The sequence below is a fragment of the Chrysemys picta genome, chromosome 18 (assembly GCF_011386835.1).
Source record: "Chrysemys picta bellii isolate R12L10 chromosome 18, ASM1138683v2, whole genome shotgun sequence".
Classification (NCBI taxonomy): Eukaryota; Metazoa; Chordata; order Testudines; family Emydidae; genus Chrysemys; species Chrysemys picta.
The window spans coordinates 12,752,049-12,773,629 of NC_088808.1; the positions used below are offsets into that span (position 1 = coordinate 12,752,049).

Below are 21,581 nucleotides of genomic sequence, written 5' to 3' on the forward strand. Positions count from 1 at the left end.
TTCTTACCTTGAGCCTGCATGCGTGTTCTCACAAGAGCCAGGGGATAACTGGCCAGCTGCCCACAGGTGCTGGAGATGGTGCCACAAGCCAGGAGAACAAACACTCCGGGGTCAGCACTGTTCACAGCATAGCGTTGTAACCAGGTATTTTTTAATGTCTAGAAGAAATAGGTCAGGTGTTAGCTGAGAAGGACAGGGCATGGAGCATCAAGAGACTGACCCAGACAAGGAGAGAAGCTGGGGTTGGAGGCTTGTGGAGATCTATGCAAAGTCAACTAGAAATAACTGCAGAAGACAAGATCCTAGCTGGTCAGATTTTCTTGAGCAGCCGCTGCTGCCGCCACTGTAGCATCTGTGAAAGACACTAGTTAGCAGCTTTGCTGCAGCGACTCCCTCATCCAAAGGGCAGGGCCATAGATTGCCACAAGGCTTGTGCTGGAATCACCCCTAGGCCATTTGTGTTAGTCTCAAGGGGCATGTGCAGAATTTAACCAGGAAGGTTTTATACGCCTACATTAACGACATGCACGACCTCTCCCTGCTTGTCCCGAAAGTGAGATATCCCAGCCCCACAGAAGCCAGGCAGGCGCCGTACCTCATAGACTGCCAGGTCAATACCAGCATATGGAATGATTCCTAGCATGTTGGGGATGTAGCCTTTGTAGAAGGCAGCCATTCCTTCCTTGGAGAGGATGTTCTTGGCACAGTCCAGCATGCCTGAATACTGTCCTGTCTTCCGCAAGGCCATTCGGGTCTTCAGAACCTAACACGGCACAAAAGCATGCACTCTGTGAATGCCAACAGCAGCACTGGGAGCAGGAACAGGTCACAGTAATCCCATGAAGGGAGCACATCACAGGGAGTGTCAGCAACTCCATTTCATGCATTACTAGAGCCCCGTTACTAGACAATGCCCTTGGACATCCAGTACAAAAGCTGCCTCTAGCACCCAACACAATTCGCCTCACAGCTAGCATTCAGCTCACATTACCACACCTCAATTTCTCCACCTAATGACTCCCCATCCCCTCCCCTATGTCATGGAGTAGGATGCCAGCCGCCAGCCTCACCTCCATTGGGTAGATGCTGCTCTGAGCAATGACCCCTGCCAGAGAACCAGCCACTAGCCGCTCATGAATTCCCAGCATTTCCTGGTCAGTGCCAATGAACCGTTTGATCTGTAGAAACAAAGAAATATTATAATAGAGGGGGGCTTCTCGCAGTGAAGACAGTTTGACTGGCTGGACCACATAACACCTTTCCTCCTCAGCATGGGCCACAAGCTACCAAGCTACCTCTCTTTTCACTTGCTGGGTCTGCCACAGGCTGGAGAGGGAAGTGTGAACACCACCTTTGTTTCAGCCATGCACTCCATCACTTCACTGTGACTTCATGCTGCCCATTTCTCCAGCTCTGCCAGGGTGTGAGGTGTGAGAGGCACCGTTCCCACCGTTGGAGAGAGGTGCTTGCCAGGCATGGACATAAAACTCATACCCTCTGCCTGCCCTCAGTCTTCCTAGAGGCACCATACATTTATACCCTGACTGGTGGGTTACCATCCATTACATGGCTCTAGTTTGGGCAGTCACTCGGATGAAAAGGCTCCTCCAGCTCTCACGTGGCCTTGGGTCTAAGCTTCAATACGACCTTTCCCTTACCTGCTCATAAGCCATGAATTTGATGGCAGACTCTGGCGCAATCTTCAGGACGTTGATGCCATTCCCCCGCCACAGCGACTTGGGCCCGCCCTCTCGGATCATATGGGTAAAGCCACCAACGATGCACATGTTGTTACTGCGGGAAGCATGGACCTGGCAGGGAGGAAGGGGGAGAATTCTGATTGGTGCTAGCCCTGATTGCCACAGCTGCCTGTAATCTTAGGACAAAGGGCATTTCTTATCTACCCAGAGATTTAGGGAGCTTTAGCTCTTCCCAGATTACATTCATAAAAAGGGGGAAAAAAGGCATTTTGGGGTTTTAAGTCTGAGATCAGTTAACTGATTAATCCACCTGAGCCCCAGCCCATCACAGCAGGAAGGGGAGGGAAGCATTCTTGCACAGACACCCCCCATGAGCTCTGGTACAGGGAGAAGAGGCTTCTCAGCTAAAAGACAGGGATAGTCACTGCTGGCTGACTGCCTAAGCAAAGTCCAAAATTCCTGCTGCGTAACTCTGCTTTCTAACATTGATTACACTTATCTCTGCCCTGTGAACCTGGAGCTAGGAGACCTGCCAACAAGTCAACTCAGTCATTTTCAGGGGCCAGTTCTCAAATCAGTGACTCCTCTTGAACCAGTTCCATGGAAGTAAGTTTTCCAAGGCTGTCAGGTACAAGGTGGTCTAGCTAGGACCAGTGATGGCTCTCTCATCTGTTCAGCTCCTAAAGTTTTCATATCATTGTGACAACTAACAGGTCAAGAATGGCTTTTACATGGCTAGAAATGATATTTGGTACAGACCAAAAGGCTGCCACTCACCAATGTGGAAGTACTAAGACTGAGTCCAACCAGAATCAGTCACTTGTCTGGACAGACAGTTTCAGGTCTGCTGCTAGGATCCATTTAATTGGACAAGTGCACTAAGGGAAGCAGCATGTGCACCTTGATAAAACAAAGTTATCTTTGGTTTTTGCCCTACCTGCATGAGCACTTTCAGCCGGTCCAGTGGAGCTGTGCAGGTTCTGGAAACTGCACCTGCACCTCCACCCGCGACCAGATGTCTCCACCACATGCCCGTCTGCCTCTCTTCCACTGTGAACTCATCAGGGACTGTCAGATTCTCTCCCACATCAAAGATCTGCAAAGGAAGGAACAAGGGGTTGAGAAGTGCTTGGAAGGATAGAGTTAGGTAGGTAGCTTCTTGTCACGTCCTCAGAGGTCCCACGGTCAGTCACCTACAACTTCCCATAGCTTGAGTACTTAAATAAATAGCTGTAAAGCACTGAACATGAGCTTAATATTCAAATTCCCAGTTTGTCTGCAAATCACAGCTGACATGTTTGACCACACACAATAAAGGAACTGGCAGTGCCAGAGAACATGCAAATCATCACCATATAACAATAGCTATACTGGGTCAGACCAGTCTGATAGTATTTGACAGGGGTTGGTGCCAAATGCTGCAGAAGGAATGAACAAATAGGGCAATTTCAAAAGATCCAACCTGTCATCCACTCCCAGCTTCTGGCATTTGGAGGTTTAAGGACACCCAGAGCACAGGGTTGAGTCCCTGACCATCCTGGCTAACAGCCATTGATAGACCTATCCTTCATGAACTTATCTAATTCTTTTTTTAACTCACTTATAACTTTTGGCCTTCACAACCTCCCATGGCAATGAGTTTCACAGGTTGACTGTGTGGTGCATGAAGTAGTATTTCCTTTTGGCACCTTAGAGACTAACAAATTTATTAGAGCATAAGCTTTCGTGGACTACAGCCCACTTCTTCCACTGTGACGGGTTGGATCACAGAAACCCCCTTGGAAGCTGCCACCCGATGTGCAAAGACTACCCCTGCTTCTGTTTTCCCTGCCAGCTCAGGACTCCAGCACCCTGTCTTGCTGAGCCAGACACTCCTGTTTGGCTCCAGACACAGATCCAGGGTCTGAATCTCCTGTCCCAAAGCTGCAAGTTTACCTGAAGACAGCTCGCAGTAGTGCGCTTGTCTTTAGCACTCAGATGCCCAACTCCCAATGGGGTCTAAACCCAGATAAATCCGTTTTACCCTGTATAAAGCTTATACAGGGCAAACTCATAAATTGTTCGCCCTCTATAACACTGATAGAGAGATATGCACAGTTGTTTGCTCCCCCAGGTATTAATACATACTCTGAGTGAATTACTAAATAGAAAGTGATTTTATTAAATACAGACAGTAGGATTTAAGTGGTTCAAAGTAGTAACAGACAGAACAAAGTGGAAGAAGTGGGCTGTAGTCCACGAAAGCTTATGCTCTAATAAATTTGTTAGTCTCTAAGGTGCCACAAGTCCTCCTGTTCTTCTTTTCGCGGATACAGACTAACACGGCTGCTACTCTGAAATATTTCCTTTTGTTTGTTTTAAATCTGCTGCCTATTAATTTAATCAGCTAACACAAGAACTAGGGGTTATGCAAGAGATAAATGATACTTCCTCCATACCATTCATTATTTGATAGGACATGGGGACCCTTGACATTTTAATGACTCCAGTTCAGGAGGCTGGGGACTTGCCAACCCTTTGGGCTGCCCCAATACAGAATGCCTAACTTTAACGATCAAAGTGACTAACCAAGGGCAGTGGGGTGTGGAAAAAGATATGTCGCTTTTGGAACCTTCTGGCGCTCAGCCAGTCTGCTCTCATTACACATTATAAAAAGTACTGAATAAATATATCGAGGAAGGGCTGGTACCTGTTGTATCAGTTCCTGGTATTAGCAGGTCCTGAAGTAGCAGGAACTGGTCTGAGCTCTCAGAGCTGTGATCCAAGTCAACCTGCTCGCTCGCTCTCCCCTCCCTCAGAAGGTCCAGTTTTCACTTGTGCCAGGGACTTCAGAAGCCATGCCAAGGAGATGAGATCTCTCTCTCTCTCTCGGCTTCTGAAGTCCCTGGCACAGGTGACAACTGGACCTTCTGAGGGAGGGGAGAGCGAGCGATTTTATTATATAAGAGAAGCAGGAAGTGACCAGGCTTCTAGAGCTAGAAGGCAGCTACCAAACCAAGAAGAGAACGAAGGGGACTTGGTACGTGCTACTGGGAAGTGGCACTCTTATCAAGAAATTGGGGAAGGATCAGGCCTGCTTTGGCAGAGGAATTTTTATTTCTTTTACCGTTGAGTGCTTCCAGTACAGGATGATCTCAGGAATGTTCTCCACTGGGTGCAGCAGGTGATAGTCTCGCCACTCGTTCCAGTCAATTGTCATAGTTCCATTTTTATCCATGCTGCAAAAAAGCGTATTACAAGCAAATGAACAGGAGATGGGTGCATGGCCCCACTGAGGGAGAAACTCCTCCTCATCTCCCTCTTGGTTATTCAGGGCCCCTCCCCTCACCCCAAAGTAGAAACCTTCACAGGGCAACTACTGGTAAGTGTTACAAGGGTTGAAAGGTACAAGACACTGCTAGGGAATCCTCTCCTCCCAAGCCATGCAGACAGTAGGGGAAATGTGCCTCATTTTCTCCCTCCCCACTAGCCACACCAAAGGATTTGTTGTGCCCCCTCCCACCATGGTTAGAGCAAAACAAAAAAAAATAACAACGAACTCTGGCACTGCAGAGAAGATAAGGAACTGGCAGAGACTAAAGTTACACAGGTACTTACTAGGTGACAGGACCCCAGAAATGGCCTGTCCTTATTCTGACAGACAGGCAAACAGACAGAGGGGAGGATGGCAAAGGAAAGAGGAAAAACAGGACAAATAAGTGATTGTTACAGTGTTAGTGCCACATGCATAGTGCTAAGCATTTCAGTAAAGTAAGTAAACAGTCCCTCTCCAGAGCAGCAAGCTGCGGGTGACACGGTAGAGGCACATGGGATGCCGGTATGATCAAGTGCATGCCCTTCTCCACAATAGGCTAGCGAAGGATCTTTAACTGCAAGGCTCTGAGACCTTGGAGCGAAGGGCTACAAGCATTCTTCTCCATTCATTCTATGGAATGGGGAAGGGGTAACTGAACTCCTCAGAACCTAGAAGAGGATTGTGCATAGATGGAATTCCCACCTCCCTGGAAGTATCAGATGGTAGCCATGCTCGAGACAGAATACCATCTTTATAGCCCAGTGGTCTGATCTAGCATCACAAGTCACTGTTCTTATTCATTCTATTTGACCGATGTTCTTGCTCTTTATTCTCCCCTGCCCCAATTTGATTCAAGCAGACTGAGCAAATGGGTGGCTGTTCTTCAGTCTCCATAGTGCATTATAGTTTTCAATACACAGAAGATTCAAAAACGCAGTGAGAAGCGATAGGTCTGAGGAGGGAGAGCTGCAGTCATTAGTGAGTGTAGACAGGAAGGGAAGAGGAGATAAGATCACTCTTTACATTTCCTTCTCGTATGTAGAAACTGAGGTGTAGAAGCCAGCTGAAAACTCACCTCTTGAGGATCTTCTCAGCCTGCTGTTCAGAGATCTTGACTCCCAGGTCCCGGAGGGATTGCATGATCTCCTGGGCATCGATACGGCCTGCAAACATAGAAGCTAGTGAGCCCAGAGACCATTCACCCAAAGAGGCTTCATGTTGACCTGCAGAGGCCACTGATCCTCTAGGACTATTAGAAAGAGCCTCACCATCATTCTTTTTATCCAAGCTCTTGAAGACCAGCCTCAGTTTTTTCTCATGATCTTGGAGATAGTGAACAAACTCCTCAAAGTCCAGCTGCCCATCCAGGTCCTTGTCTCCAGCTTTCACAATTTTCTGGTTTTAGGACAACAAAACAATCTCAGTTCCTTGTTCATTCAGATATGTTTACCCCATCTTTCTTCTTCAAGACACCCCCTTTATGTAACACTAATCAGTTAGCTAGACAGACAGTAGGACGCACATGCAGCATCAAGAAAAGTTCCCCACCAAACTGGGCTCAGCTTTACCCAGGAAGGGATCATGTGTGGCAAATGGAGGGCAGAAAGGAGAGGCCAAACTGATTCCAGGCACATGTCTTCACAAGTCAGTCACATAGACCAGATTACTCATACCTATGCAACTGATATCTAGCTAGTTAAGTGTCAGACCTGTAGTAATATACAACACCCTATGCCATAGATTGAATCTCAAACAGAGGCACTGAGCAATTCTAAAACAGAAGCACTAGGACTGCAGGAGGCTTAGATCATAGAACCTCAATCAGATTTTCCCCCTCCCAATCCAAGCTTTTAGTTAAAGCAGAGTTTTCTTCCTCCCCCTGGTGCATGAAAAGGAAAACCACCACTGGGAACAACCAATCCCAGCCAGCAAGAGCCTGTTGCCAAACTGAAGTCCATCTCCCAAGGACAGTGGTAGCGATAAAAGCTGCTATGCCGCCAGCATGAACTGGTTTAGCCACCCTGCAGCTATACACCTATGTAGACCTGAATTGTACAAGGTCCCTGGGAGATGCAGATTGAACAGCAGACAAGACAGAGTGCTTACATCGAGATGGGATCTAGCCCAAGCAACTGGGGAAGATAGGGAACTTTGGCATACAGTGCTCTCACACCTCAACTCACTCCAGCATGAGGAAATAGCACATGGCCTGCCCTGCACATGGGCGCATAGCTACTTGTTAACCAGGCAGGAGAAAGCCAGCCTGCACAGAGCAATAATTTAGGTCAGTCGGTTCCTGCTCCACACCACATTTGCTAGTTGCCTTGCACAGATTACAAGAGCCAACAGGGACCAGCACCAAGTGACTCAGTCCAGTCATGTTCTCTACTTCACCTCCCTTTTGGATTATAATGCTAGTTATTCTCTCTGCAAACAGCGGCTGGCTATTATTAGAATAGACCTCAGTTCTGGACTCCCAGATGTCAGACCCTTTAACAAGTCCTGTACTTACCAATACCTAACATTAATTCGTAAGGCAGGTTCTCAGTGAAAGTATTTCAAAGGGAACATGTTAAGCCAAATTTATTCCAATGTTTCTTAAACCTATGGAAGCTAGCCCTGCTCAGATGCTTTTAAATCAAGATACACCACTTAGTTTTAAATCCTATATGTAGCTACACACACTTGGCCACTACGTTTAAGATTAAAGTCAGACAAACACCCAACTGGTCAATTCGGGTCCCAGGGCAGCCCAGGATCATTCCTATCATTTCTGAGAGTCTTAAAAAAATAAAATGAAAACCTGAACCACGGTGACCTTAGAGATATGCCCACCGTGTTCCTAGTCTGCAGACAGTCATATGACAGTTGTAAAGGACACAGATGGTTCCCCATATTCAACTGGTAGGCTAAAGATAGACAAACACCTCTGGCATGTCAGCAGATCAGTGTCAAATAGCTGATCCAGGCTTCCCTCTAGCAGATAATCCCTGACCAGTTCATGGCCAGTGGGATTCACAGCCTCCATAAAACAGTTAGGAGAGCTGGAAGGCTCTCTTCTTCCTATGAGAATTCCTGACAGTTATCACAGAGGAGATGGGGATAACAGGAACTATCATAGTTAGGCAGTTTCTACCTGCTCAGGCTTGCTAAATTAATCACTCCACGCTTCACTAAGCAATGAAGGACACAAACTGTTTCTAAAGTCACAGCAATGGGCTTGCATCAAGGGAATTGCTGGGATTCTTTCCTACTTGTGCAGGAGGTAGGGTGACCAGACGTCCCAGTATTATTGGGACCATCCCGATATTGGGGGCTTTTGTGTCTCGATTTTTCACACTTGCTATCTGGTCACCATAGCAAGGGATGTACACGTTATACCTTCAGCATCCTCTTCAGGGATATGGGTGAGCACCCACACCCGCCTCCTTGCCTTCAGAGGCAAACAGGAATCACTGCAGCAATTTCTATTTTGTACTCTGTAAATACATGCAGATACAACACTAGCACAGTCATGCTTTTGCAACTTTAGGTTAATGTTAAGTTGCTAGTGTTTGCCACGATCACCTTCCTAAAGTGCCTCTCCAGGTGTTCCCCTGCCCCTCCTCAGTTCTTATGCACAAATCTGCCATGCATGCAATCTCCTGGAATGCATAAGCAGTCACCGGTGCCCTTAACAGCATAGTCATCTGACATTCAACTAGCGCCAGCAGCAGCGTGCTGGAACAGAAGGGACTGCAGTGGAGTGGAGAGAGGGTGAGTGTATACTTCTAGTACAGGGGTGGCCAACCTGAGCCTGAGAAGGAGCCAGAATTTACCAATGTACATTGCCGAAGAGCCACAGTAATATGTCAGCAGCCCCCTCTCAGCTCCCCCCTCCGCACCCAGTGCCTCCCACCCACCCACCGGCAGCCACACTGATCAGCGCCTCCCCCTCCCTCCTCCCCGCACTTCCCAGGAGATCAGCAGTTTCATGACATGCAGGAGGCTGGGGAGTAGGGGGGGCAGGAGAGAGGAGCAAGGGCATGACAGGCTCAGAGGCGGGAAAGGGTGGAGTGGGGGCAGGGCCTGCGGCAGAGTCAGGGCTTGAGCAGTGAGCACCCCCGGCACATTAGAAAGTTGGTGCCTGTAACTCCAGCCCTGGAGTCAGTGCCTATACAAGGAGCCGCATATTAACTTCTGAAGAGCCGCATGTGGCTTGGAGCCACAGGCTGACCACCCCTGTTCTAGTAAGTTGCCCTTCTGTAGCAGAGGGCTTTATGTGAAACATTTGTGGGTGATGCTATAGCCTTGCCTACGCTATGAACTCTTCCATGCAGGGTTTAGACATGGTTGCTGAAGCCGTGGTGAACACGGTTTGTGTTTGCACACCACATGTTTAGCTGCACCCATTGTGAGAAAGGGTTCAAACTTCAGAGTAGACACAAGACCTAGGTGCACATGCTGCTGGATGCTAGGACACAAAAAGGGGTGGAGGACAAACAGTAATGAGGACGGGGCTAACACTACAATCCTACAGGGATTGTCTAAGAGCAGATAAGGCAATGTTAAGAAAGGAAACGCCAATCTCTTCCCCACAGAACTCACTAGGATATTGTGCAGTTAATCAGCTGGTTTACTCAAGGCACCTAAATTCAGCAAGAATGAACTATAGGGGAAGATACCTAAAACAGCCTCTAAGGGGAAAGGATATTTGGCTCCCATGTCCCCCCACTTCCACCCCCCCCCCCCCCCACACACACACAGTTGACTCCCCTTTAAGGGGAGGGAGGGAGGGAGCCTAAGAGGAAAGACACTGCCCTATAGCTTGCTGCCAGAAGCCCCTGCAAAGGGGTAGTGGAAAAGATGACGGCAGCCCATGCCTCTGGCTATAGGTATGAGCAGCAGGGGCCACAAGCAAGCTGGTTTCCCATACACTCGCCAAGCCAACTGGTCCAGAAGATCTTGATACACCACTTTCCCCACCACATCCCCACCCTCCTTTCTGCCACCCTACACCCAAGCCATACCTGTTTCCACTGGCGGTAGGTAGAGAACTCCTCGGAAGGAATGAAGAGGCTCAGGCGGAAGATAGATTTGAGCTGGGCAGGGAGCCCCTTTGACTCAAAGTACTGGAACTCTGTCTGAGACTCCCCGAACACTGGCACATACAGACACAAGCAGAGCATGTTTCTGTACCAGCAACTCAGGTGCTGACCTACACGGCCAAGGGAGGATGGGAAGCAACCTGAGCGATCCTCTGCTGGAGCTAGTTTCAGTGCGTGGGGGAAAGGAAATGCCGGCAAGTCTCATGACACATGGCTATGAGCTGTCCGTGCTCAGCTGCCATTGGCTGCTCAAGTCCTGCCCTTCTGCTTAAACGGGAAGCCTTCTTTGTGCAATACCTCCCAGTTAGCCAACCAGCACTGGCTTTGTGACAAGGCATGTGAGCTGCCTCCAATTGCTCAACTCTAAGCTCTTTGTAAAGCCCAAGCAGCCCACGTCACACTCTCACCAGCAGAGTTAACTCTTCTCTGCTCCCCTCACTTAATCCCTTCTGCCTCCTCAACTGAACCGGGATGCAGACAGCACAGTCCCATGCAGCACCCACAGCACTGGGGCTGGGAGAAGCTGTAATAAATGTTTAAGTGTGTGGAGAGAGAGCTGCAAGAAAATCCAGGAGAAGCTTCTCTCTTCCTCATTTGTAATGCTCACTGGATGCTCTTTGCCTTAGATTAGACTAGGCTCTTTGGGACAGGAATCATCTCTTCCCAGCACACAGCACAATGCCATCCAATCCCGACTGGGGCCTTTGGTCAATACCATAGATACTAATGCTAGGATTGAAGGGACTGGATTTCCCCTCACCCCGCAACCAATACTCCAATGATTTTCTTACTTCCTCTAAAAGATGCATGGGACACAGGATACTCCATACATCCGCTGCCTTCACGCCACATTCAAGATCACCAGCTACAAGACCCCACAAGTCCCATGTTTAAAGAAGGCTGTGGCATAAAAGAGGATAATTAGCTCTCTGGTTATAAACAATCTTGGGAAATATAATTAGAGCTTGGGTGATGTCAGCCATGAGGGAGAATTCCCTGAATGCCCCAACAGATCAATGCTGCAGCCCTGTTCTCAGGGACATTGAGAAAAGGTGGCCGAGAGACATGTGCCACTGTGACAGACTTGCAGGAAGCCAGTCAAAAGCAGGCTCCAGGTTAAGATGGAATATACACTTCAGACTCAGTCTTGGAAAACGTGTGTGTCTAATTTTGAGACAAATTAAAATCTAACTAGCCATCTATGGAGCAGTAAATGAAAGCTTGCATGCTTACGTAGTAAGTGGTTAATTATAGACGGGAAAACGTGAAAAACACATTTTGTCCAGTTACAGCTTACACTGCCAAATGGTCTGTGTGGATACAGTGTTTTTCCCTGGTTCTCCCATCTATTATTAAGCCACTTAATGCTTTCATCACTGGTGCATGGAGCAGTATAGGGTTGGTCAGGCTGACAAATGGGGTGTGCTGTGAGAACTCCTTACTGAGCACAGATATGACTACAGGCTTCTAAATGCTTGGCACTTTGGTGCGTGGGCATTAAATATTCCCTGGCATTGCTGTATACAGATAGAGAAAAAGCAACAAAAAAGACCACACACCAGGCTGAGGGTTCTGTAATCAGTTACAGGGCTATTAATTGCTTCCCATAATCCTCTGCATTATTAGAACGTAGTTTAGTTTAACAGGAAGGTAAAGTTGAGTCCCTGTCCCTAAAACCTGCCATAGAAAGGCTACCAGATGAGAAATGGGTGCAAGAATCAACATTCGATTTCCAGCGTCCCAAAGCACTATGATCTGTCTGTTCTAGGGGAAAGGAAGTTCATTTGCTGGACTAGTTTAAACCAGTTTAGCAAATAGTTAACCTTGCTAGAGCAATAGTTTGCAAATGATTATGCCCTGGCCACACTGGCCAGACAAACGATATGCCAGAACCAGTTTAAAAACTAGTTCAAACATTCTCTCCCTCACACCCTAGTGTTTAAAAAACATGAAAAACTTTCCACAGAATTTTGTTCATTAGGGTGAAATTTTAAAATGTGCCTTTACAAGCTGATCATGGAGTAGCAAGCCAGTTACATGGACTGGGATTATTTAGTCTGGGGCTTTAATTTGAGGAATTTATAAAAGCAAGTCATGATCTATTAAGCAACGTTTAGTATTCTCCCCAACTTCAGCTCCCAAAAGTTTGGCCATACTACAGCTTTCATAACTCCTCCCCCAGGCCTCTCACCCCACTGTGCCCCTTAATTTCACTATTACCTAACAAGGCTTAACCTACTCCCCTGTGACGTCTGTCTGCACACAGAACAGGATCCTCTCACCAAATCCAGATCCTCTTAGAGATCAGCTGCAGAAGCTTGTGTGATTCACAAGCCAATACTGCACCCCTCTTTCCCCACACTTGCCCAAAGACCAATCTTTGCTACAATCATCAGCCCAACAGAGTCAAAGGCAAATGCCTCCTACAAGGCCGACTGAACTGGCTTTTCCCATCAGAGACCTACTCCACTACACAGTGATTGAGAAGCCCCCGCCATCACCATACACGCACGCTTTCCTGAGTTCCCAGGCGTCATTCTTTGTTACAGCCGCTTGACACCACAGTTGCTATGACAGCACAATGCAGCTTTTCCCAATGAAATCCACCTACACTTGGCAGCGGGAGACAATGGACAAAACCGTGCGTTTCAGGGAAGAAACGCCCACCATCCTACGTCAAAGTAGAGAAGAGAAGGGGAGGGCAAGAAAGTCATTTTTTCTCGGCTCTCTGTGAGCTGAGGGGTGAAAACATTATCTACTATCTGTTCTTAGTTACAGCACAATGAACTCAGAGGAGCAGATGGGGCGCAACACCAGCAACTGCATTTACAGAGATGAATGCAAAGCAGGAGAGAGTGTGCAGATATCAAGTGTCTAGATCCCATTTCAAGAAGCTGGAAGGTTAGATGTATCAAAGCAAATTGCTCTGTAAAGCATCAGAGACCTGGGTTACTCTGGTACTGAGAACTTATTTCTACAGGCTTTAAACAATGAAGCCAAGTATAGTGAGCGCCTTTTGGAACCTTCAGCAGTGCCACTGACCAGCCCACTCTCCATGCATCTGCAATACGTGAGGCTGAGCTGCAATGACTCAACTACTTGGACTCTAGAGATACAGTGAAAGCTACACAAGACACCTGCCTCTGCTGCTGCTTCACTGTGAATCTCTGGAGTATCCTTGCCTTACTCCTAAACTACCCCTTCCACTGATCTCCTTTCCAGAGAGCAGGATGGATGAGATGGGGAGGTAACAGTCATGTGACAGATCCATACCTACTCCTTTCTTGCAGTGAACTCCCAGCAGCGGTCTCCCACCGAGACCAGCCCTGCCCTGGAAAGAGCACTGCCTAGGTCCAGCTTTTTTCGGCTACAAAGGACTGACCTTAATTTGCCATCAAGAGGGCTGAAAGCTTATTTTCAAGTCATTCATAAACAGCACTTGGCACTTTAAAACAAATCCTCATGTCAGTTACCAGTTGCAACATCTTATTGGAATGTTAACTAATGCTCTGTGCATTCCCGTTTACAGGGGACATTTTTTGGAAGACCACCCCAAAGGACACAGTACCAAGATTGCATTCGGTAATGCTGTGACTTGCAGGAGTATCCTCATCCCAGCAATTCTCATGACTTCCCCCTCTTGTGGGCCTCTTAAGTTAGAGAGCTGCTTGTCAGTGCCTCATCCCAAGCATTCCCAGGTGAAACGCTAGAATTTGATGACATGAAAAAGTAATATAGGACAGTACTAAGGAGACAAGATGAACAGATACCTGCTTTTGATATCCATGCTATTTATTTCCTTTCCCTGGGCAGAAGCTTGGCATTAGCTCAAGGCTTGCTCCCTATCTGAAGTCCCCTCAGCGCAAATTTTCCCTGGTTGCTTAGAGTACGTCTACACAGCAATAAAAACCCTGCGGCAGGGAGTCTCAGAGCCCGGGTCAATTAACTCAGACTCCTGAGTTAAAAATAGCAGTGTAGATGTTGGGGCGTGGCCTGGAGCCTGGGCCCCGAGAGCCTCCCCACTTGCCAGGTTTCAGAGCCTAGGCTCCAGCCCAAACGTCTACACTGCCATTTTTAGTCCCACAGCCCAAGCCAGCTGACCCAGTGCTGCAGGTCTTATTGCGGTATAGAACCTGAGGGTATGGCCATCTCCGGTGCATTTGTGTCACCTCCAATTTTAGTGCTCTCCATTAGTCAGGCCATGGTTGAATTTACACCAAAACACATCTGCCCAGAGACATGAGGCAGCTGCACTAGGACAGAGGATTTTGTTTTTAAATTTAATAGGTTAAAAAAGCCTCTGGAAATACTAAGGGCAGGTCTACACTACCACTTATGTTGATATAACTTATGTTGCTCAGGAGTGTAAAAAAGCCACTCCCCTGAGCTACCCAAGTTACACCAACCTAAGCGGTGTCCACACATAGCTACCGCCTCTCGTGAAGGTGGAATAATTATGCTGACGGGAGAGCTCTTTCCCAGCAGCATAGAGCGTCTTCACTAGACGCGCTACAGCAGCATTGGCGCCATTGCACCAACGTAGTGCTTCTAGTGTAGACTAGCCCCAAGTGCTGGACTGGGCCACAACTCATTGGAAACGTCAGCTTGAAGGCTAATGTGCTTTTCCATTGTGGCACGAGCAGCTTGGTGGACCACTGCTGGTCCCTGGACCAGTCTGAGAACCACTGTGTCTGAGGGGTTGTCTACACTACCATGCGGGGTCGATCTAAGATATGCAACTTCAGCTATGTGAATAGCGTAACTGAAGTCAGCGTACTTCGATCTACTTACCACGGTGTCTTCACTGCAATAAATCGACAGCCGACACTCTCCTGTCGACGCTGCTTGCGCTTCTCGTTCTGGTGGAGTACCGGAGTCAACGGGAGAGCGCTCAGCAGTCGATAAATCGACCCCTGCTGGATTGCTCACTGTCCGCCAATCCGGTGGGTAGTGTAGACAAGCCTTGACTATTGCTCAGCAAAGGAATAAATAGGTCCTGACTGGTAATTTCTTTTGATTTTGTATTTCAACTCCTGGAAGTTGGAGTATAATTAATTGTACAGGACAGAAAGTCCTAACAGGACACAAACGTCAAGGAGTGGACAGGGATACAAAATGGGGGAAGAGGGCAGTTAATCATTTGTTAATTCAATACAGTCCATGGCAAATTAAAAAACAATAGCAGCTAGTCAAGGCTACAGGGAGGGGAGAAAGTAAAAAGGTAAATATTTCACATGAAGGTAACTAAACTCCAGGAGAGCTGACCTCTTCCACTCATGACAACCAGATCAAGAGTGACAGATGCTGGTGTGATTGGTAAGCATGCCAGCACATCACATACCCATCAATATTTTACATACATGTGGGTGAAAAACAGCTGATAACCACCTCCAAGTAGCCATCACATCAAAGCCTGTGCAACTGTAAGGCAAGGACCACAGGGATAAACAGAAACAGTTCACACTGGACTATGGAATCTGCTTCTTAACATCAGGTTTGTTCGTACAAACGAAGCCATCACAGCATCTAGCTCTCAGGCATAATAAATATTTATATAGCAGCTGAGGAGCTCAAGACACTTTTACAAAGGGACCAGAGAGGCAGAGGGATTAGACGACTCACCCAAGGTCACAGACATTCAGTGGCAGAGCTAGGAATAGAACCAACCTCTGCCTCCCATATCCCACACTAACCAGACAACAGTTCCCCCTACATGACAGCAAAGGTACATGAGAAGCCCCAGTGCTGAGCTAGGCTGTCCCCATCCCCACCCTCCCACAGATTTCAATTATACTCCAACTTCCAGGTTGGAATTCTCTCTCCACTGTCAGGAAGCAGCCTCCCAAGGTCATGGGAATGTGTCACACAGGGAAGGAATGAGACAGACTTCAGCTTCATCCCCACTCTCAAAGAGGGAACATTGATCTGGAGAGGCAGACTGATCCTCTCAAAGGCAGAGGACCCATCACTCCCCTAGAAGATACACTACAGATCTTTAACCCCACTCATTCCAGGCTTCCCCTCACAGCCGGTTTTAACTCGTCACTGGCTTCTGTCTTTCCCCTTCCTATCTTCTCTCCATTCACCCTTCATGCATTTCTTTTCTTTAAAAGGGGTACCCAGGTCTCATCACTGGACAACCAGCAAAGAGGAATAAGTCCCTGGAGCTCTCTCAGTCAGGCCCAAGCAGGGACTGCCCCGTCCAGTGGAATCAGAGCCACAAATTCAGCCCTGCTTGCTTCAATCCAATGCCTGAGGCAGAAAAGATTACAATCACCTCCACCACATAATCCCAGCCTGTTCATCCCAGTAACAAGAACACAGAAGGCTTTTAAAACCGCATCTATACCTAGTTCCCTGCCTGGTAAACTGGACCTTGCAAACCACCTATCATTATCCCTGCTGGCGGCCAACCATCTGTCTCAACAATCTTCCCTTCCCCTGCTCCCATCACTTGGAGAGGTTGTACCTGCCTGCCCCCCTTTTCCCCAGTCCCAGTCACTCCCTTTACATATGGTTTGTTACAATCACAGCCTGACTGATCTTTGCTCCCAACCTCCACATTAACTTCTACAACAGGGAGCATTTGCCGCCTCTTTAAATAGCTAAATAATCAAATTAAGAGAAGTAAAATTGTACCCAGCCTATACGGTCACATGATCCCAGGCTACTGTACATTAACATACTGCTTAACCTCCTTTGTCTAGCTGCCCCAGATACAAGGAATCTCCTTTTGTTCTCTAGCTATTGTACTTGCCCCCCACGCCCATTCTCCCCCTCCTCAGAAGTTTCAATCTTCATTCCAGTCCCAGTGTCCTTCCCTATCCTCTCCTCAGAAACTATTCTTCATTGCCAAGGTGTAAATCCTCCTGCCTCTGACAGACTCCAGCACTGTGCGCCATTTAGCTAATGCTGTCTGGCTCTTGTGTGCTCAAATACCCTGGTTTCTCTTGCATCTCCTGAGGCATCACCCCACCTATCCAAGTTACTAGACTATTTCTTAACCAGTCCCCAGTGCAGGCGTGGAAGTAAATGAACCTCACTATTAGCCCATATTATTGTTCCTTGCCTTCTCAGACTAAGCCTCCGCTTTCAGTTGCCAGGGAACCTTGGGGCTCCAATATTTCATCTTGCTCCCAAAGCAGTTTCCCTGGAGAGGTCAGTCCTCAAAATATTTTGTGATTAGGGCGGGGGGGGGGGGGGAGGGAAAGAGGGAACTACTGGCAGCTCACTTACTTACACTTCTAGCAAGCCCACACCCAGGATAACTCTACCTCCCTGCCAGCCTCCCCCCCCCTCCCCGCCAATCATCCCTCCCTTCAGGGAACTCCATTTTCACACTCCCTCATCTCCCCCAACACCCTTTGTTCCAGTAGGCCAGGCATGTGCAATCCAATGCAAGCCAGCCCCTATTCAGGAACCTCGGAAGCTCTGTTACCTTTGGAAAATGCTCTGCGGGTCCAACCACCAGTAAGATAGTTGGTCTCCTTTCAGTGGGATCAGCCCCTCTGTCCTGTGGCTTCCCCAACAGGTTTGGCCCCTGGTCCCCTGGGTCTGGAATTGGGGTCGTCTCTCTGGCCCCATTCTCTTTTCCTTCTGCAGGACCTTGGCATATGGCCCTGGTAAAGAGGCTGGACAGAAAACGCCAGAGGGTCTGCAGCATTGCTACTCCAGTGAAAGTCCCAGTCAAGGAAACCCTGCAATCAGTGGCTGCCTGCTGCCAAGGATGTGACTGCAGTACCAAGCCCTCCAAACTAGGAATCTGTTCCGCACAGCAGCCAGAAAGAGATTCAAGCCAGCAACTCCAGAGGTCCAGTTGCTTTACAGACTATTCCTGCAGCGGATTCCTGCCTTTTGAAATTGCTGCTACTGCTGTCGTGCCTGGCCTGAGAAGCAGCTCACTGTACAACAGCCTCAGAGCTGGTGGCAACAGACAAAGCTCCAGCGCTCTGGCATGGAGAACCCGAGACACTGAGCTTTAGAGGAAGTCTGGACAGAGAAGCCAAGATGCTGAGCTTAATATGAAAGCTAAAATGGACCCTTTCACTCTGGGAAGCTGCTCAAAGCTACCAATTAATCTAGGCTCTCCCTGGCTCATCTAGTGCACATCAAGTGAGCCGAAACCCTGAGTATCCAGCCTGCATTCTCACTGCAGCAGTGCCCAGCCAATCACCTCTCCCGACACTAACATGTTCATTATTCAAACCAGCAATCTTAGCCCAATAGAAGTGTGCGCAACCAGACGATTTCTTTGCATGCAGCCAGACAGTCCTGCAGAGAAGCACTGACTGCAGCCCACAGAATGAGGCTGGATTAGCCAAGTACCAGCAGGGTTGGAGAGGACTATATTAAAAAAAAAAAAATACGCCGGCTCTGGGCATCTAAACCACAACCCTGACATGGCTACTTTATCATACAGAAACCTGAAAGAGGATAGGAATCACACACACCTGCTTAGGACTCAGCAGTTGCAGCTGAATCTATATCCTTTGTTAGTAGAGCAGACGGCTCTTTATAAGCTAGAGGCCTGTGGTCCTTAGCCACAACTGAACTGACCTGTAAAGCAGCGGTTCTCAACCAGGGGTACGGGTACCCCTGGAGGTTGTCAGAGGTCTTTCGGGGGGGTACATCAACTCATTTAGATATTGGCCTAGTTTTACAACAGGCTACATAAAAAGCACTAGCGAAGTCAGTACAAAGTAAAATTTCATATAGACAATGATTTGTTTCTATTGCTCTGCATTCTATACACTGAAATGTAAAGTACAATATTTATATTCCAAATACGGTAAAAGTGAGAAAGTAAGCAATAGTTCAGTAAGAGTCTGCTGTGACACGTTTATTTTTATGACTAATTTTGTAAGTTTTTAAGTGAGGTAAAACTTGGGGTGCACAAGACAAATCAGACTCTTGAAAGGAGTACAGGAAAGGCTGAGAGCCACTGCTCTCAAGGAAGGGAGGGGCAGGCAGCTAGTCTAGAATAGTCTCATCCGTAGTACACTAGCTGCTTGGTGTTGCCTTACTCTTCTGACAGGTGGTTTTAACTAAAACACAATGACATTTACAAAGCCTTCATGGTTCCTTCTCTTTCCATAGGCTCTAACATGCAGTGGTTAAAGTGCAGCCCGCTAGTCAAATTCAGCCAGAGTTCTGTCATGCGGCCTCTACATGGTCCTATGAGAGGATGCATGATCTAGTGTGAGGATAGTCCTTTTTGTTTGTTTGGTCAAGGTCCAGACTCCAGAGAAAACAAAACACCAATAATTATTATAATAAGTAAAATAAAAAGGTTTCAGGGTCCGTTCAAAAGCATCTGGTGGTCTGGATTTGGCCCATGGTCCACCTATTTACTACCACTGGTCTAGTGGATACAGCAGGGGATTAGACACCAGAAATCTCTCTTCCCAGTCTGAACTGTAAAATGGTTGATATCTTCAGATGAAAGCCACTACAGAAGTATTAATATGGGAATGTGAATCAGAGATTAGAGGTCCCAGCATGCTATGCTCCACCTTGATTTAAGTGGCCTGGCTGTATTAAAGAGGAGTTGTTGGCTCTTTATTTAATGCAAATTAAAGTGTTATCCTCTGGATCCTGGAAAATTGCTAGCATAGCCAAAGATAATGCTGGACACAGGAAGAATGGACTTCGAGAATATTTTCCCTCCCAGAAACCTCCTAGGGAGGAGGGAAAGTTGCTTATTGTATGTAGTTGATTTTCCATCGTGGTGATCTATCTTCAGCGTTTTCACTTATTAGGACTACAGAGACAGTCATTTACAGCCCAGGAAGTTATACAATTCTGCAGATGTTTTGTGTGAAACTAGCAGCAAAAGTTTGCAAAGCAGTTATAAGCTGTAAGAAATGGCAAGCAATTTTGCAGATGAGCTTGTAAGGATGTGCACGTATCTATGTATTTATTAACATTACAAGTCCACTTAATCACTTATGTAATAATTCAAGTCATGAACGATCATGCAGCAAAGTGGGAGAAAAGCTCAAGTCTGAAGCTGGTCTTCAAGTGTGCAGAAGACTTCACATTACAAGCATATCTGCCGAGTTTCAAGTGCAATGTACAGGCCTTTTGACTCCACACCATCCCCTTGCTAAGTGACTATTTTTTACTGGTTCTGCGTTATAGGAGACACAGAGAGAGGTTAGGAAGTAAAAAGGAAGTGATACAAAGTATGAATTTGCAGGGAAAACTACACTTACCTACCACAGTCAAAGCATGGCACAAGAAAATTGTGGTTTGGATTTTACTCTACTCAGAACAGTCTACAAGAAAAAAGTGGAAGCAGGAAGAACACTTTTTTTGTAATGTCTTGACTAAGCAGTATTGTTGTAGCCATGACACTCTCAGGATATTAGAGAAACAAGGTGGGTAATGTAACATCTTTTAGTGGACCAACTTCTGTTGGGAGGGGGTGGGAAGGGGGTGTAGAGAAGAGAGATGGATGAGCCTTCAAGCTTACACAGCGCTCTTCCTCACAGCTGGGAAAGGTACCCAATAACTGTTCCTACTTTCTTTTAACTTGTCTGTTGGAAGATACAGCCATTTAAAACATTAGCATTGTACTGCCATAAAGTTAGACCATTCTTTAGGCCTCGGACATTGTAAGAATCTGAGCTGCAGGTTTCCTGGTTTCTCTGACAGAGTAATACCGCAATGACTATAAACAAATTGAAAGAATCATTCCATGCCAGACCCGTTTTAAATTCCTTAAATTTTCCTTTTAGGTCAAAGTTCCTCACTCTCTCTCAGCCCAAGCAATGAACTATTTGTTTTGGTTTTTTTTGGTGGACAAACCTGGCTGGAGTAACTGAGTAACAGCTCTTGCAAACCAACCTTCCTGTTAGTGTCTAAGCCTGCAAGAGAAGATGTGTGGACAGTGGGCTTCTAATTCAGATTTGCTGTTCAGTAAGGCCCATTCATACAGACAACTAAAGTTACACCACCAGTATTTCCATAGTTTCTCTGCTGAAGATTAACCTGAAGTTAAGCTGTAAAATTCTTGGCAGGGACTGTATCTTCCTTTGTTAGTGCAGAGCTGGGCACGCTGATGGTCTTGTGCAAGGGATGACATTATTGCTGCAGGGTAGAAATCTAGCCAAACCCCTTTGGGTTTCATCCTTCTAGTAAATCAGGCCTTGTCAGAATTCTTTCACTGCACTAATCTAGCAACTGCTGTATGCATAGGTAGATTTTCTAATCCGTATTTAACAGAAGCAAGTTTTGTTCATATCAAGTGAAGAACACCTCATATTAGGGTTACAAAAATAAAGCCAGTTAAGGGCAGGATGTTTAGAGGGGGGGTTCAGTTAGCACCAAGATATTTGCCTATAGCACTGGGGACTCCCACAAAAACACCATTCTACCCAAGGCACCAAAAAGTGACAGACACTCTAATCTACTCAGATATGCACAAATATTGACACCAACCTGATGTGTGCATCTCAGAGGAGAACTAAGAGCCATATACTGAACTTGACCATGACA

At 47.1% G+C, this 21,581-nt stretch overlaps 2 protein-coding genes across 5 annotated transcripts in view; one reads left to right on the forward strand and one right to left on the reverse strand.

Annotated features, from left to right (window-relative positions):
• Positions 1-21,581, forward strand: part of LOC122174093 (alpha-1-acid glycoprotein 1-like) — a 43,765-nt gene that overhangs the window by 16,810 nt on the left and 5,374 nt on the right. The window contains exon 6 of one of the 2 annotated variants that reach the window (XR_010593738.1): positions 12,855-20,461. The exons of the other annotated variant lie outside the window; for it this stretch is intronic. The gene's annotated coding sequence lies outside the window, so the exon portion shown is untranslated. The remainder of the gene's footprint in view (positions 1-12,854; positions 20,462-21,581) is intronic. 2 annotated transcript variants of the gene reach the window in all.
• The window catches only part of SLC25A25 (solute carrier family 25 member 25), a 35,979-nt gene that overhangs the window by 2,994 nt on the left and 11,404 nt on the right, over positions 1-21,581 (reverse strand). The window contains exons 1-9 of one of the 3 annotated variants that reach the window (XM_005293468.5): positions 17,521-17,934; positions 6,264-6,390; positions 6,071-6,158; positions 4,807-4,918; positions 2,638-2,796; positions 1,659-1,811; positions 1,071-1,178; positions 596-763; positions 8-158 (exon numbers count right to left, since the gene is read on the reverse strand). In XM_005293468.5, coding sequence (XP_005293525.1) covers positions 8-158; positions 596-763; positions 1,071-1,178; positions 1,659-1,811; positions 2,638-2,796; positions 4,807-4,918; positions 6,071-6,158; positions 6,264-6,390; positions 17,521-17,745 — 1,291 coding nt within the window. In that variant the 5' untranslated portion in view covers positions 17,746-17,934. Of the gene's footprint in view, positions 1-7; positions 159-595; positions 764-1,070; positions 1,179-1,658; positions 1,812-2,637; positions 2,797-4,806; positions 4,919-6,070; positions 6,159-6,263; positions 6,391-10,004; positions 10,437-17,520; positions 17,935-21,581 lie in introns of those variants that run through there. The other 2 variants (XM_005293470.4, XM_005293467.5) reach the window with 2 other exon arrangements.